The following is a 13,312-nucleotide window of genomic DNA, read 5'->3' on the forward strand; positions in this document are numbered from 1 at the left end:
CGGCTGAGGGAGGCGGGCTCGGCGATTTTAAAGAGGCGGACGTCAGCGAAGGCGAAGAGGTGGTGGTGGTGCGGCGGAGCAGAGGAGGTGTTGGTGGTGCTGTACAAAACCCCCCCTCCCCTGTTCCGCAGTAACAGCAAGAGCGGAGGAAGAAGGTGGGTTAGCAGTCCCGTTTTTTCTTTTTTCTTTTTTCTTTTCCTTTTTCTTTTTTTCTTTTTCTTTGTTCTTTTATTATATTTTTTGCCTAAAAATATTGTGAATTGAAAAAATTGCCCTTCCACTGTCACGTGTGAGTTGTACGTGTGCAATTCAGGCAGAAATTTGGCTATAAATGGACATTTTATTCGTCGGTGCAACAATTTGACAAGTTTAGATATGCCCGTGCAACTTTTTTCCGTTCAGGGGATAAAGCGTAAAAACATCCAAAGTTTAGGGGATTTTTTGCAGTTAACTCTATCAATTATGATATGAGGTTATCACTAATAAAGCAAAATGGAATAATAAATGTATTGGGTATTTATATATTTATGATATAAATATTTTTTAGTTTTGTTAATAATTCATTTAATTTATAATATATAGCTTGACAACATGCATGCCTAGTTGCTCTGCTGCTGTGTGTTTGCCTTACGGAGCTTTTGTTCATCAGATAGCAACTTCGCAAACCTATAAATTAATATATTCCAATATGAGAAATTAAAAATAATAATAATAATAATAATAAACATAAACAAATAATGCAATTAATTAATTAGATGAAAAAAAAAAGATACTTTTTCAAAGCATCCTCATTTGTGCCTCCATTGAAAACAGGTTCAGAATTCCCTGTTTGCAGATTAACTCTGGAGAAAGGAGCCTTCAGTAAATTCTGACCGATGTTTATAAGTTCATTCAGATTCCGCTTTGTGCTAACGTCAACGGTGGAGGTTGACCCAGTCAACGACTGATCCTGCACGTGTCATTTATTAAATTATTAAGACAATAAATGATAATGATAATTATTATTATTGTTTATAAATGAAACTAATTAATGAAAAAGAAAAAAACATTAATTATTAGTTTGTACTTGGATACGGATATAATTATCCTGGGATTGAAGGGCCTGGAAAACGACGGATAAGTAATAATCCACCATATCCTGATTAGACTGACTGAAGACGTCGATAATAGGAGTTGAATTTCGTTGAAATAACCAGCCAAAAACTCCCCATTTTGCCGCCATTTTTGCTGTGTATTTATCTTCTTGTTTAGCAGAGCCTGTGCCCAGTGAAATTACGAGTAATCTGCGGTAATCGAAAGGCTGAATGGGGAAGAAATCTGGATTCTTTCTCATTATTTCCTTCGTCACTTCTCTTACTGCTACCAGTGTCTGCATTCACTCATTTTATTCATGCAAACTCAGCACAAAATTTAATTGTAATATAATAGGGGCATTTTTGTCTATTAACATATCTCATGATTCTGCTCATTTATGCATACAATATATATATATATATATATATATATATATATATATATATATATATATATATATATATATATATATATATATACATCTGGGGTGGAAATTGGACGGAATATAATGGATCCGCGGTAATGACTTTTTCGGGAAATTTTCAATTTTTTTTCCAAAGTAAACAATGGGTTCCAATTTCTGTTCCAAAAAACCCAGAATGCAAAAATTCATTCCGATTTCATTAGGCCTCGTAATCTGCGAAATTTCGGAAATTACATTAGTTTATAATAATCTCTTGTTTCAAATTCGGATGTAGTGGGTATTTTGACAATATAATATTTTTCTGTCTTTTTCGAAATTTTGTTGGAAAATGCAAGAAAATTCAGAAGAGAGTTAGAATAATCAACTAGTTTATCCAAAAATTGATTCGAAATTAGAATAAATATACATATATATAGAGAGAAAACTAAGAATTCTGTTTTGAATAAATTAATAGTTAATTACCGGGTTATTAGCAGCTACACCACCATCAATAAGATTGAAGTCCCAGGATTGGCCGGAGGCGTCGGCGTTTGTGAAATGATGGGCCGGAAAATAGGTCGGCGCCGCCGATGTGCCGATGCATATATCTGATAATAATGCGTTCATATAAGCCATATTCTTTACCTGCATGCATATTAATTAGCCATGCAAATATATAAAATTATGAGAAATTTTCATTAATTAATCTTTTACTTTAAGAGAGAGAGAGAGAGAGAGAGAGAGAGAGAGAGAGAGAGAGAGAGAGAGAGAGACCTCATAAGAAGAAAAAATAGTTGGGTGCAAATTCTTGATATCAAAGGTGGGAATGACAACATTTGTTAAGGTTTGAGTCAACCTAGTTTGCCCTAAATTGTCCCTTATCAACTTGTGCAGATACTTGCCGTTGTACTTTGGCCCTCCTAATTGAGCAGCTGTACTTTCGATTGCTCCGAAAAAACCCCTGTATATATAATTAATATATATATATCAAACCGAAAAAATCAATATCTATTAATATGAAATTACCACAACTGTGGGAATATTTTCGGCCCGTTCTTCACGTAAAACGGAGTAATGTCTTTAGCAGCGTACAATGGACGGTTATTAGCGTCCGGAGCCGTCAGCATACATGTCACAAGCCCGCCTGTACTTGTTCCCGCAATTACATCAAAGTAATCTGCAATTCGAGCGTTTTCGCCATCTAGTTTCTGATCACGTATGTATACAAAATAGTTAGTTATGAATATATATTATATACATATTACAAAATGTACGATAAATGTTGTGTAATAGAAATGCGGAAAATAAGGGATACAAAAGTAATATTGGATTGATACTTGGAGTTCGGATTCGAGAAATTCAAGAATCTTGGCGGGAATGATGCCACGAATGCCACCTCCATCAATGCTAAGAATGGTGACTAGATTTCCGTTAGTCGGGGGTAGGATTTTCTTCAACGAAGACGACGATGCCATAAATTATTAATTGAGATAACAAATTGAAGGAATGCCAAAAGTTTTTAAACTAATGATTATAACATGGAGTACTTTTTTTTAACAGTTGGAGTAAACACGGGTGTTAAATACAATAAATGAAAAACCGAGACTTTCGTCAAGAACTTGTGTGGTTCGCTTCGCCACAAATCGTCGAAAACTTCCTGCTGAATTAAATAAAAATGTCTGAAGTATATACTAGAGGTGTTTGATAATTAGAGTCATTTGCCAAATTTTAATTGCTGAAAATGTTGACGAAGACTGAGTTTAATTAATTAATTTCTTTGAGATAATTAATTTAATTAACTCTACCCTCTCTACCAATTGACTTAATAAATATGAAAATAATCAGTTCAAAAAAAAAATATAAGATAAAAAAGAGCACTACATTATCCTTTTTAATTAGATTTTTAATTAGCATAAGCAAGGTAGTTTATAAGAGAGAGACCCTCAATGATTACCTCCAATCTTTTAATTGTAATTAATATATTCTTCCATCAAATTTTAATTATATATTGTTTTATTATCGTTCAAATTTTTAATTATATATTTTTTAATTAGCTATTAGGCCTTATTTTATGTTTGGTTTGTGCAATAACTTTTTAAAAAATTAGTAGGGGCTTCTTTGTTGGTTTTTGTAGTTCAAAAGGTTTTTTGACAAACCCTATAATTCAGGGGTGCAAATCGTACTTTTCCCTTAAGTTTAAACGTAAGAACTTGAAATTTAAAATTCTGTGGGGTAGACTTTGTCACTGGTACAGTAGGCCCATAATCTGCCATACGGTTATATATATATATATATATATATACTTAGATAGCATAAATAAATGGGCTAATTTTAAAAAGCCCAATTTGACATTAAACAGCCCAATGATTTTTTTTTAATTATTAATATTATTATTATATACACTATAAATACATAATATAATAAAAAATATAATACTAAAAATTTAAATTCAAAGGGCTTGTGACCTTTTCTTTCCAATACTTGTATTTTATGGTACTGAAATAGTACTGAAATGTTAAATGTCGTTTCAATTCTACTAATATCGTTTTGACGTAGAATGTGATTTTAACCCTTTTCTAGTTTGAATTTGGCAAAATTCAAAAGACGGATATCGTAGTCTTTTGAGTTAGCTTTCCAATCCAACTTGAATCGGGTGGATTGGATGTCTGGTGATAAAGTTACACGTGAATGAGTTACATCTTAAATTTTACATAATTCAAAACATCAAAGTTGTATGCAATGTTCATTTCATGTTGATGCATAACTTTCTCAACCGACATCCAATCTTGGCGATTCAAGTTAGATTAGAAAGCTAGCTCAAAGAACTACAAATTTCATGTTCTGAATTTTGCCCAATTCAAACTCAAAAATGGTCAAAAAAACTAAAACGACATTCATCACATCCCTTTATATAGTATATATATAATATTAAAATAAAAGAAAATAGAAGATTGTATTATTATTATTTATTTTTAATATAGTGTTTAGTGTTAATTATTTAATCATATACAAAAGTTGAAGCGAAGAAAAATATAATAATTATTATATAATTATAATTAAAAAAAATGGAGTTTCCTTGATTTCCACTTTTAGCCCGAGAAGTGAGAGTAGAACTACCCAAAGCAACCGACAAGCTTAAAATAACACACACAACAACTATTGATCATTCATCTCTCTCTCTCTCTCTCTCTCTCCTCCCTCTCTCTCTCTGGATCTGGAATCGCAGAGCTTCTGCTCCGATACGTAATGGGGAGAACCGGCGTTGGATCTCATGCAATCCTTACACTTTTCTCCATCTGCATTTTGCTATTTCCTCACAATGCATTCAGCTTCTATCTCCCAGGTGTTGCCCCCGAAGACTTCCAAAAGGTTCTAATTACTCTCTCTAGAAATCCAATTTTTTTTTTTTTTTTTTTGTCAATTGTACAGCGTTTTCTGATCTAGGTTTTTTTTTTTTTTTTCACGATCCGATGTCCAATGTGAAACGGTTGTGTATTTTCTTTGTTCCTGGTTACATTTGAAGATCTGATCTTAATTCTGTGTCTGCTTGTGTGTATTGTTGGTTAATTTCGGAATAGTCCTTTGTGTTTCAGATGTTTGCATCTGATGAGATTGTTTTAGTTAGAGATTGCTGTATATTAGATTTTGTATTGATACCCTGTTGCTCAAATGTTTGTTCCTGCTGTCTTGATAGAGAAAATGAAATTTGGGGGATAATGTGTGTATAATGTATACTATTAATTCCATCTTACACAATTTTTTAGTTGAATTTCTACCGACCAATTTGGAGCTTTGTCGTTGAGCTTAATTTGCACGATTTTTGAATTAAAGTGTAATTAATAGAAGCTTTTATAGCCCACTTTAGGTAAGATACGCTCGTTTATATTTAATCGAGACTGATATGGAAAATTTGGCGTAAGCAACTAAGATTTGTTCTCTAGTCCTATCGATTTTGTAGACCATTTTGATTGCATATGAAACCCCTTTACAAACTATCTCGTTGAACACTTCTTTTCTCGGTATTTTTTTTTAATGTTGAATATGTATCGCTTTATTAGCCCTTGAAACTGTGTTTAACTAATACGATCTGAAATTCGAATTGTTGGTTTTGGCTAAATCGTTATTTTTCTTATTTATCTCGTGTATGGTCTATTTGTAAATATGATTGCGACTCGACTTACATTTATCCAACTTTATTTATTTGTCTGTTTTTTAAATTGGGTGCAGGGAGATGTGCTGAACGTGAAAGTGAACAAGTTGACTTCGATAAAGACTCAGCTTCCTTACTCGTACTATTCTATTCCTTTCTGTTCCCCAAAGACCATAGTTGACAGCCGAGAAAATCTTGGAGAAGTACTTCGTGGTGATCGAATTGAGAACTCCCCCTATGTGGTACGTTTGTTTAATTAATTATCTAATTTCATGATATATTATATTATGCACCTTCGCATTTATATCGATTTTATCTTGATCATTGACTTTTTTTTTCCTTTTTGAATGGCTATGGTACAGTTTAAAATGAGGGAACCACAGATGTGCAATGTTGTTTGTCGACTTAAATTCGACGCGAAAATTGCGAAAGAATTCAAAGAAAAAATCGAAGATGAATATCGTGTTAACATGTAATAGCAGCCCTTTTTGCCGTTTACAAATGTATTTTTTTTCTTCCCTTTTTAAGCGAGTTTATTTATTTTTGCAGGATCCTAGATAATCTGCCTTTGGTTGTTCCTATTCCAAGATCAGCACAAGAAGGCCCTCCCATTTACCAGCTCGGTTATCATGTTGGGCTGAAAGGCCAATATGCTGGTGTAAGTTTATTAACTAATTATTATATATCTAAAATTGTACGATAAATTTATTTACACGGAATATTTTCTCTCTTCTCTCACAACTTTGTATTGTATACAGAGCAAGGATGAAAAGTACTTTCTACACAACCACTTGAGCTTCACTGTCAAGTTTCACAAGGACGAGCTGACTGATTCATCAAGAATTGTCGGTTTTGAGGTCACACCATTTAGGTTCGTTCTTTACGTATTTATATTATTATTATTTTAAAATGATAGACCAGGAATTTAATTTATCGTTTTTTTTATATCTCCTAAATTAGTGCCAAGCATGAATATGACGGAGAGTGGAGCGACAATACTCGTCTAACAACGTGCGATCCCCATGCAAAGCATACGGTCTCTTCTTCAAACTCCCCGCAAGAAGTTGATGACAAACAAGAAGTTATATTCACTTACGACGTTGCATTCGAGGTAACATATTTTCTTATTCTTAAATAAAATGTTAAATGTCGTTTCAATTTTTACCGGTACCGTAAATCCAAGATTACGCCCAACTTTCTCATGCAACCACCATTTTAGCTAATTCAAGTTGGGTTAGAAAGTCAATTCAAAGGACTAGAACTTTGATGTCTTGAGTTTTCCTAAACTCGAAATGTAAGATGGTCAAAATCACGTTTTGTAGTAGAATTTTGAAGCAGACTTAATTGTGGTCATGCATAACTCTTCCATCTGACTCAACTTGGATTAGAAAGTCAACTCAACGGACTACAAAAACTACAAAAAAATGGTCAAAATCACAATTTAAGTAGACTTATTGTGAGATAGGGCAGTGTTCAGTATGCATACATAACTCTTTCACTAGACATCCAATCCAGCTGATTCAAGTTGCATTAGAAACTCAAATCAAACAACTACAAATTCATACCGAAAATTTGTCAACATCACATTTTGAAATCACAACAATTACATTCTTTTCATCATCACAACTCAATATTTTTACAGGAAAGCGAAGTGAAGTGGGCATCAAGATGGGACACTTACCTACTAATGACAGACGATCAAATCCACTGGTTCTCAATAGTAAACTCCCTCATGATTGTTCTCTTTCTCTCCGGCATGGTGGCGATGATAATGCTTCGAACGCTTTACCGAGACATCTCAAAGTACAACGAACTCGAAACACAAGAAGAAGCCCAAGAAGAAACGGGCTGGAAATTAGTCCATGCGGACGTATTCCGCCCCCCAAACCACCCCGAACTGCTCTGCGTCTATGTAGGGACAGGTGTCCAATTCTTAGGGGTAGTCCTAGTCACCATGGTCTTCGCAGTCTTCGGTTTTCTCTCTCCTTCGAACAGAGGAGGCCTTATGACTGCCATGTTGTTTCTTTGGGTTTTCATGGGACTTTTCGCAGGTTACACATCGGCCCGTCTTTACAAAATGTTCAAAGGAACCGAGTGGAAGAAAATCGCCGTCCAGACAGCATTTTTATTTCCAGCTGTCGTTTTCGGAATCTTTTTTGTCCTCAATGCTCTTATATGGGGGCAGAAATCTTCAGGGGCGGTTCCATTCGGAACTATGTTTGCGTTGGTATTTCTATGGTTCGGAATTTCGGTGCCACTTGTCTTTGTGGGGAGTTACGTAGGTTTTAAAAAACCAGCGATCGAAAATCCGGTTAAGACAAATAAAATACCTAGACAAATACCCGAGCAGCCGTGGTACATGAACCCTATATTCTCGATCTTGATCGGTGGAATTTTACCCTTCGGAGCTGTCTTTATCGAGCTGTTTTTCATTCTTACTTCGATTTGGTTGAATCAGTTCTACTACATATTCGGGTTTCTGTTCATAGTGTTTGTTATTCTGCTAGTGACATGTGCTGAGATCACTATCGTATTGTGCTACTTCCAGCTCTGCAGTGAGGATTATCTTTGGTGGTGGAGATCTTATCTCACTTCAGGTTCTTCAGCGGTGTATCTATTTCTGTACGCGACTTTTTACTTCTTTACGAAGTTGGATATTACGAAGCCTGTTTCTGGTGCGTTGTACTTTGGGTATATGCTCATTGCTTCGTACGCATTCTTTGTGCTGACGGGTACGATTGGGTTCTACGCGTGCTTCATTTTCACAAGGCTGATTTATTCTTCGGTGAAGATCGATTGAGGTATATCCTTATTTTTTTTTCGGTGAAGAGAATTGTTATTATTCATTATTCATATGGAAGTACGCGATGCGATGTATGATGTTTAATTAGAAATGGCCGTAACTAGGCAATTAATTGTAATGTGGTCATGTTTTTTTTTTTTTTTTTTTTTTTCTTTTTTCATTTATTATTATTGTTATTTCGTATTGTCGAGGTTTTCTTGATTTTGTAGCAAGAATGTCGCAGAGCTTTTGTAAATTGCTCGAAAGTGTATCAGACGAATTCTTTCGAATACGAGTCGGACTTGAGACATATTATCGCATGATTAATGTAGAACAAAGTTCGATTTTTATTTCAGACAGATAGATTCGCATTGATTCGACAGTTGGTAGGCTGGTTGGTATATTGTTCAATATTTGAGACCTTATTTCCAGCTTTTTATATTTGGCAACTGTTACTACTTGATTTTTATTTTATTTATTTTTATAATATTACAAATATAGAACAACAGGTATATATTGATCAGCAATTCTCCGAGCACTCAGATTCATCTGTATTCTAGATATAAGTAGAATTACTTTATCGTCGCAATCGAAAGGGGGGTCTCCTCAATTCATTTGAGAAGGTTGAGAACATCATTAGAAGATAATTAAATTGGTTCTATGATTTAATCTCTCTTTTTTTTTTTTTTTTTTTTTTTTATTTATTTATTTATTTAACGTAGTCGAAATATATTGATTAATTTCTCTCATTATATCTTGTATATGTATCTCCTTCATGCACTATAATTATAAAACCTTGTCCTATTCGAAGTGTGATACCATTCTTCATATATATAAATATGCAGTCTTTATGATTAAACAAAAACACAAATCAAAGAGCAAATTCAATCTCCAAAACAACAACAATGTGGGAGAAAAAGTTGATGGAACGTGTGGCTCAGGTTTTGTCCTATAAATCAGGATGGTTAAGGCCGTGTTGTCAATATTACGGCAATGCCACTCATGATTGCTGTCTCGATAATTGGCCCACCGAAGACCCACCGGAAAACAAGAACGACAACAACCCCCGACCACTAATACCACCACCTGCACAATTACTCCACGATAATCATCGTACATGGGTTGTATCAACTTTCAAGAATCTCGGTACAACAAACCCTACTCTTAATGCTTTCCACCGTCCGGAAAAACCATTGGAGGAGGCCCCACCGGAAACTTCCACAGCCAACGTAAGTGTAATAGTAATTCAAAAGTTCCTCAACATAAGAAAAATTAAAGTACTAATTGTTTTTCTTTTTTTTTTCTCTTTTTTTTTTTTTACAGGAAGAATCCACACCAAAGAAGAAGGCCAAGTATAATAAGACGAAAAACTCATCAAGAAAACTTCAACCTCCGCCAGTGGCAGAAGCTCAACTTCCGGAGGTGTTGAAGAATCGGATTCTTGAAACCGGTGGGTCGTTGGATGAACTGATGTTGGTTATGAAAGAAAGAAGTTTACAATACCGATGTGAACAGAGATCAGGGCCGATTGTCTCTGCCCTACAGACAAGCGAACATGAACTTTCTGACTTCGAACGAAAGATACAACCTTGATCAACCGAAAGCGGAAATCCCGGTGACTCTGATCGAACCGTGTCTGCACGAATGTACGATAAGTTTGAGAGCTAGACTGGAGTACGAACGCTATAATGGTGTTGGTAAATCCATGGAATGAAGTTTGCATGAGGAATGAGCTGAAACAAGGGAGTGTTGTTCAACTGTGGTCGTTCAGACGAAACTCTCAATTGTGTTTCGTGCTTGTTCTAGTTGATTGATATCGATCGATCGGGTTATAGAATATATATATAAGGGTAAATTACAAACACCCCCCGAGGTATGGTCAAATTACAAAAACACCCCTCTTGTTTGAATAATTACAACCACCCCTCAACTCATCAAATTTAGTGGAATCTTCGAGATTATATGGAATATTATCACTTTTGTACCCGTTTTATCCCATTCAAACTCTACATTATGAAGCAAGATGATCATAATATGTGATTTTCAACTTGTATATATCAGTTTGTGGTGCATCGGAAGCTGTATTTTTTACACAAAAAGAGTACAAACTAGATCACATTTCACGGAATCTAGATGACTATGTTGAATTTGGCACCAAAGAGGTGGAGGTCTAAGAAAAAATCATAGTTGAAGGGGTAGATGTAATTATCCAAACAAGAGGGATTTTTGTAATTTGACCATACCTCAGGGGGTGTTTGTAATTTACCCCATATATAAAGAATCTCTTTGATTCCTTTTCTTGTTAATTAGAATATTTTATATTGTTCTATTTATTGACAAATGATCGGGATTGTTTTTATTTTCCGATTAAACTTTTGTGAGCCGGTAACTATATTATGCAATTAGTTTAAGTTTTTTTAAAGATTCTCATAAACTAGTTTTCTTCTTTAGGTAATTTGCAGGAGATTCAATTTTTTTTGTGTCTGTGAACTTTGTTTGTTGTGTAGACCTTTGATCTTGACATCGCGATTATATACGTAGTACATGTTTAATTTAAATGGGATGTGTAATAGTTTTGTAACTTTGTTAGTCCTTGATTTGGCAGCAATTGTCCACGCAATTGTCCACGTGGAGGGACTTGTATATATAGGCAACTCATAATCGAATACCGCAAATCAGCAACCCATAATCGAAATTGTATAGGCGACTCAAAATCGAATGCCGATGATCAACAACTCATAATCAAAATTGTCCACGTGATCCACGTGGGGAGACCTATATAGGCGACTCTAATCGAATACTGTTGATCAACAACTCATAATCGAAATTGACTCATAATCGAATACCGTTGATCAGCGACTCGTAATCGAAATTGTCCACGTGATCCATATGGGGAGACCTCAGTATAATTAATATATATTCGAGTTTATTATATCACTCATTTAATTTCGAGAGCTAAAAAAAAAAAAAAAAAAAAGGTGAAATGATTCATCAATTTCTCCCAAAAGGCTGGAACAAACTTTCTAGTACACAAGAAGCAATAAGTTAGATACAGAAAAAAAAAATGAAACCAACGATCGGAGTTCTTCTACTTGCGGGGGCGCGTGTCTTCTGGATTAGCCATACCGGTGGCAACTCGAGCAACATCGGCGGCGGTGGCTTCAGGCTTCTTCTTGCTGTATAAAGTGAAGTACCACATGGCGCCGGTGATTGCAAATCCGACGAGGGTAATAGTGGTAAGGCTGTAGGGCAAGCTCCGCCTCTGGTGGAGGATTCCGCCGGGGCTGCTTCCCGGAGGACGCTTGGACGCTTCAACTCCGGCGGTCTTCACCTCCTCCGGCGACATCTTGTGCGTGTCTGCGTTCTTTCTCCATTCCTCATTTCCTGCCATTAATAAATTCCTTCCCTTGATCGAACAACCTTCGCCTCTTGTCTCTGTTTAGATTAATTAATTTGGAGAGTATATAAATAATGGATTTAATTCAGAATTTGAACGATAGGAAAAAAATATATGAGAGAGGTGGTGAGGGTTTGACACGTTCTTCTTCACGGCGGTGCATAGAATCCGACGTGTCACTTCCTTACGCTATGCACGTGGCTTTTATATTTTTAACTTTTTTAAAGCCTAACGAATACATATTATTTCCCATAAATTAAAAAAATAAATATTTGCATTAATCACATTATTAATCCCCTTTTTACCCTCCTTAAGATGTATCTATAGTTTTGTTTAGTAAAACAAGTACTAATTGAATTAAACTATGATGGTGTTTGCAAATGATTATTTAAAAGCAGAAGTTAGTGATTGTGATTTAAGTTAGTTTTAAGGACTTATTTCTAAAAGTTGGAGGTGTTTGCAAATATTGCGGAAAATGAACTAAAATTGAAAAAGCAGGGTTATGGGTGCTTTTAAAAAAATAGCTTAAAGCAAATTATTTTAAGAGAAGCAAAAGCAAAAGTTGATTTTGCAAACACCTAAAAACAGATTATGAGCAAAAAAAACCGCATAATCACTTTCAAAAAGCATTTGCAAACGCCACCTATAGACGGTGTCAATTGATTCGCCTAAAAACCACCTTTGGGGTCCTTGTAGTGCAGTTTATGAGCCACGAACTCAGCCTTTATCGTGCTTGATTTATCCTGCACAAGAAAGAACTGGACTAATGCTGGAGTTAGCACTCCGACGGTCAAATCAGTAATTTAAAGTAGTTTTAAAGTGGAGTAAAATGTATAAAGAGTTTTATTCTTGTTGTTCTTCCTGATAAATGTGAGCTGATATTTATAATGTTCTAACCTGAACCTCGCATAAAATCCGGACGAGTGAGTGGGCCAACTGCTTTCCCACCTTTGTCGGACATCGTTAACCATCATATATTCCCCCCAGGGTGGCTATGGCAGCGCCCTCTTCGGATTTCCAGGAGTAGCCTGGCTTGCAAGCTTTTTATCAGCGGGCGGTCTTTAGTCATTCGGGCATTAAATGCTGGTGTCAGGGCATTTAATGCGCCAATATCCGCATAAAGAATGATTGCCAGCCTTCATTAAATATGCAATGCCTCCCTCAACGTCTATCGCCGCTAAAACTCCGTGGTGGGACCCGGCACCTCATTCACCCGAGCAAGTGACCGGTCCTGACTCCTCGGACATTAGTCTTGTCGGTAGTTTAAGGAGCACGAGGAGCATTTGAGCTTTGGGCCCCCTTCTCTCGGCTGCGCCTGTTTGAAAGGGCTTATGGTGTGTTATCTCAGCTTGGGCCGAATGGGGCCATACGCTCTTTTGGGCCCGAATTCCTTCCGGATCGATCAGTATTCATATTTAATATTTGAATTTTTTTTCTGTATTTTTTTTTTAATAAATATTTGATTAGTAGATAAACAAGCTCTTATATGAAACTAATGAGACAATC

General features: G+C 35.6%; 3 protein-coding genes across 3 annotated transcripts; 1 reads left to right on the forward strand and 2 right to left on the reverse strand.

Annotated features, from left to right (window-relative positions):
- Window positions 1–599: 599 nt before the first annotated feature.
- Window positions 600–2,952, reverse strand: LOC105975167 (patatin-like protein 3). The gene is made up of 7 exons (XM_088820837.1): window positions 2,815–2,952; window positions 2,504–2,685; window positions 2,252–2,438; window positions 1,961–2,122; window positions 1,067–1,369; window positions 774–949; window positions 600–666 (listed from the first exon to the last, which is right to left on the reverse strand). The coding sequence occupies exons 1-7, from the start codon at window positions 2,950–2,952 to the stop codon at window positions 600–602; spliced, it is 1,215 nt and encodes a 404-aa protein (XP_088676963.1).
- A 1,557-nt stretch (window positions 2,953–4,509) lies between these two features.
- On the forward strand, window positions 4,510–8,764 carry LOC105975295 (Endomembrane protein 70 protein family). Its single transcript, XM_013000474.2, has 7 exons — window positions 4,510–4,846; window positions 5,705–5,869; window positions 5,990–6,099; window positions 6,177–6,285; window positions 6,386–6,498; window positions 6,588–6,738; window positions 7,270–8,764. The coding sequence occupies exons 1-7, from the start codon at window positions 4,724–4,726 to the stop codon at window positions 8,425–8,427; spliced, it is 1,929 nt and encodes a 642-aa protein (XP_012855928.2). The 5' UTR covers window positions 4,510–4,723; the 3' UTR covers window positions 8,428–8,764.
- Window positions 8,765–11,384: 2,620 nt separating this feature from the next.
- On the reverse strand, window positions 11,385–11,866 carry LOC105975265 (uncharacterized). Its single transcript, XM_013000443.2, has one exon. The coding sequence runs from the start codon at window positions 11,798–11,800 to the stop codon at window positions 11,498–11,500; it is 303 nt and encodes a 100-aa protein (XP_012855897.2). The 5' UTR covers window positions 11,801–11,866; the 3' UTR covers window positions 11,385–11,497.
- Between the last annotated feature and the right edge of the window lie 1,446 nt (window positions 11,867–13,312).

Source organism: Erythranthe guttata, chromosome 1 (genome assembly GCF_056151865.1).
Source record: "Erythranthe guttata isolate IM_541 chromosome 1, IM_541, whole genome shotgun sequence".
Lineage (NCBI taxonomy): Eukaryota > Viridiplantae > Streptophyta > Magnoliopsida > Lamiales > Phrymaceae > Erythranthe > Erythranthe guttata.

Excerpts from the sequence above, each read along its gene's own strand:
- LOC105975167 (XM_088820837.1), bottom strand. The coding sequence starts at position 2,952 with ATGGCATCGTCGTCTTCGTTGAAGAAAATCCTACCCCCGACTAACGGA. Across the intron at positions 2,686-2,814 it reads TTCTCGAATCCGAACTCCAA|AAACTAGATGGCGAAAACGC; the intron begins GTATCAATCCAA and ends ATACGTGATCAG. Across the intron at positions 2,123-2,251 it reads CTATTTTTTCTTCTTATGAG|GTAAAGAATATGGCTTATAT; the intron begins GTCTCTCTCTCT and ends ATATGCATGCAG.
- LOC105975295 (XM_013000474.2), top strand. The coding sequence starts at position 4,724 with ATGGGGAGAACCGGCGTTGGATCTCATGCAATCCTTACACTTTTCTCC. Across the intron at positions 6,499-6,587 it reads TTTGAGGTCACACCATTTAG|TGCCAAGCATGAATATGACG; the intron begins GTTCGTTCTTTA and ends CTCCTAAATTAG. Across the intron at positions 6,739-7,269 it reads CTTACGACGTTGCATTCGAG|GAAAGCGAAGTGAAGTGGGC; the intron begins GTAACATATTTT and ends ATATTTTTACAG.
- LOC105975265 (XM_013000443.2), bottom strand. The coding sequence starts at position 11,800 with ATGGCAGGAAATGAGGAATGGAGAAAGAACGCAGACACGCACAAGATG.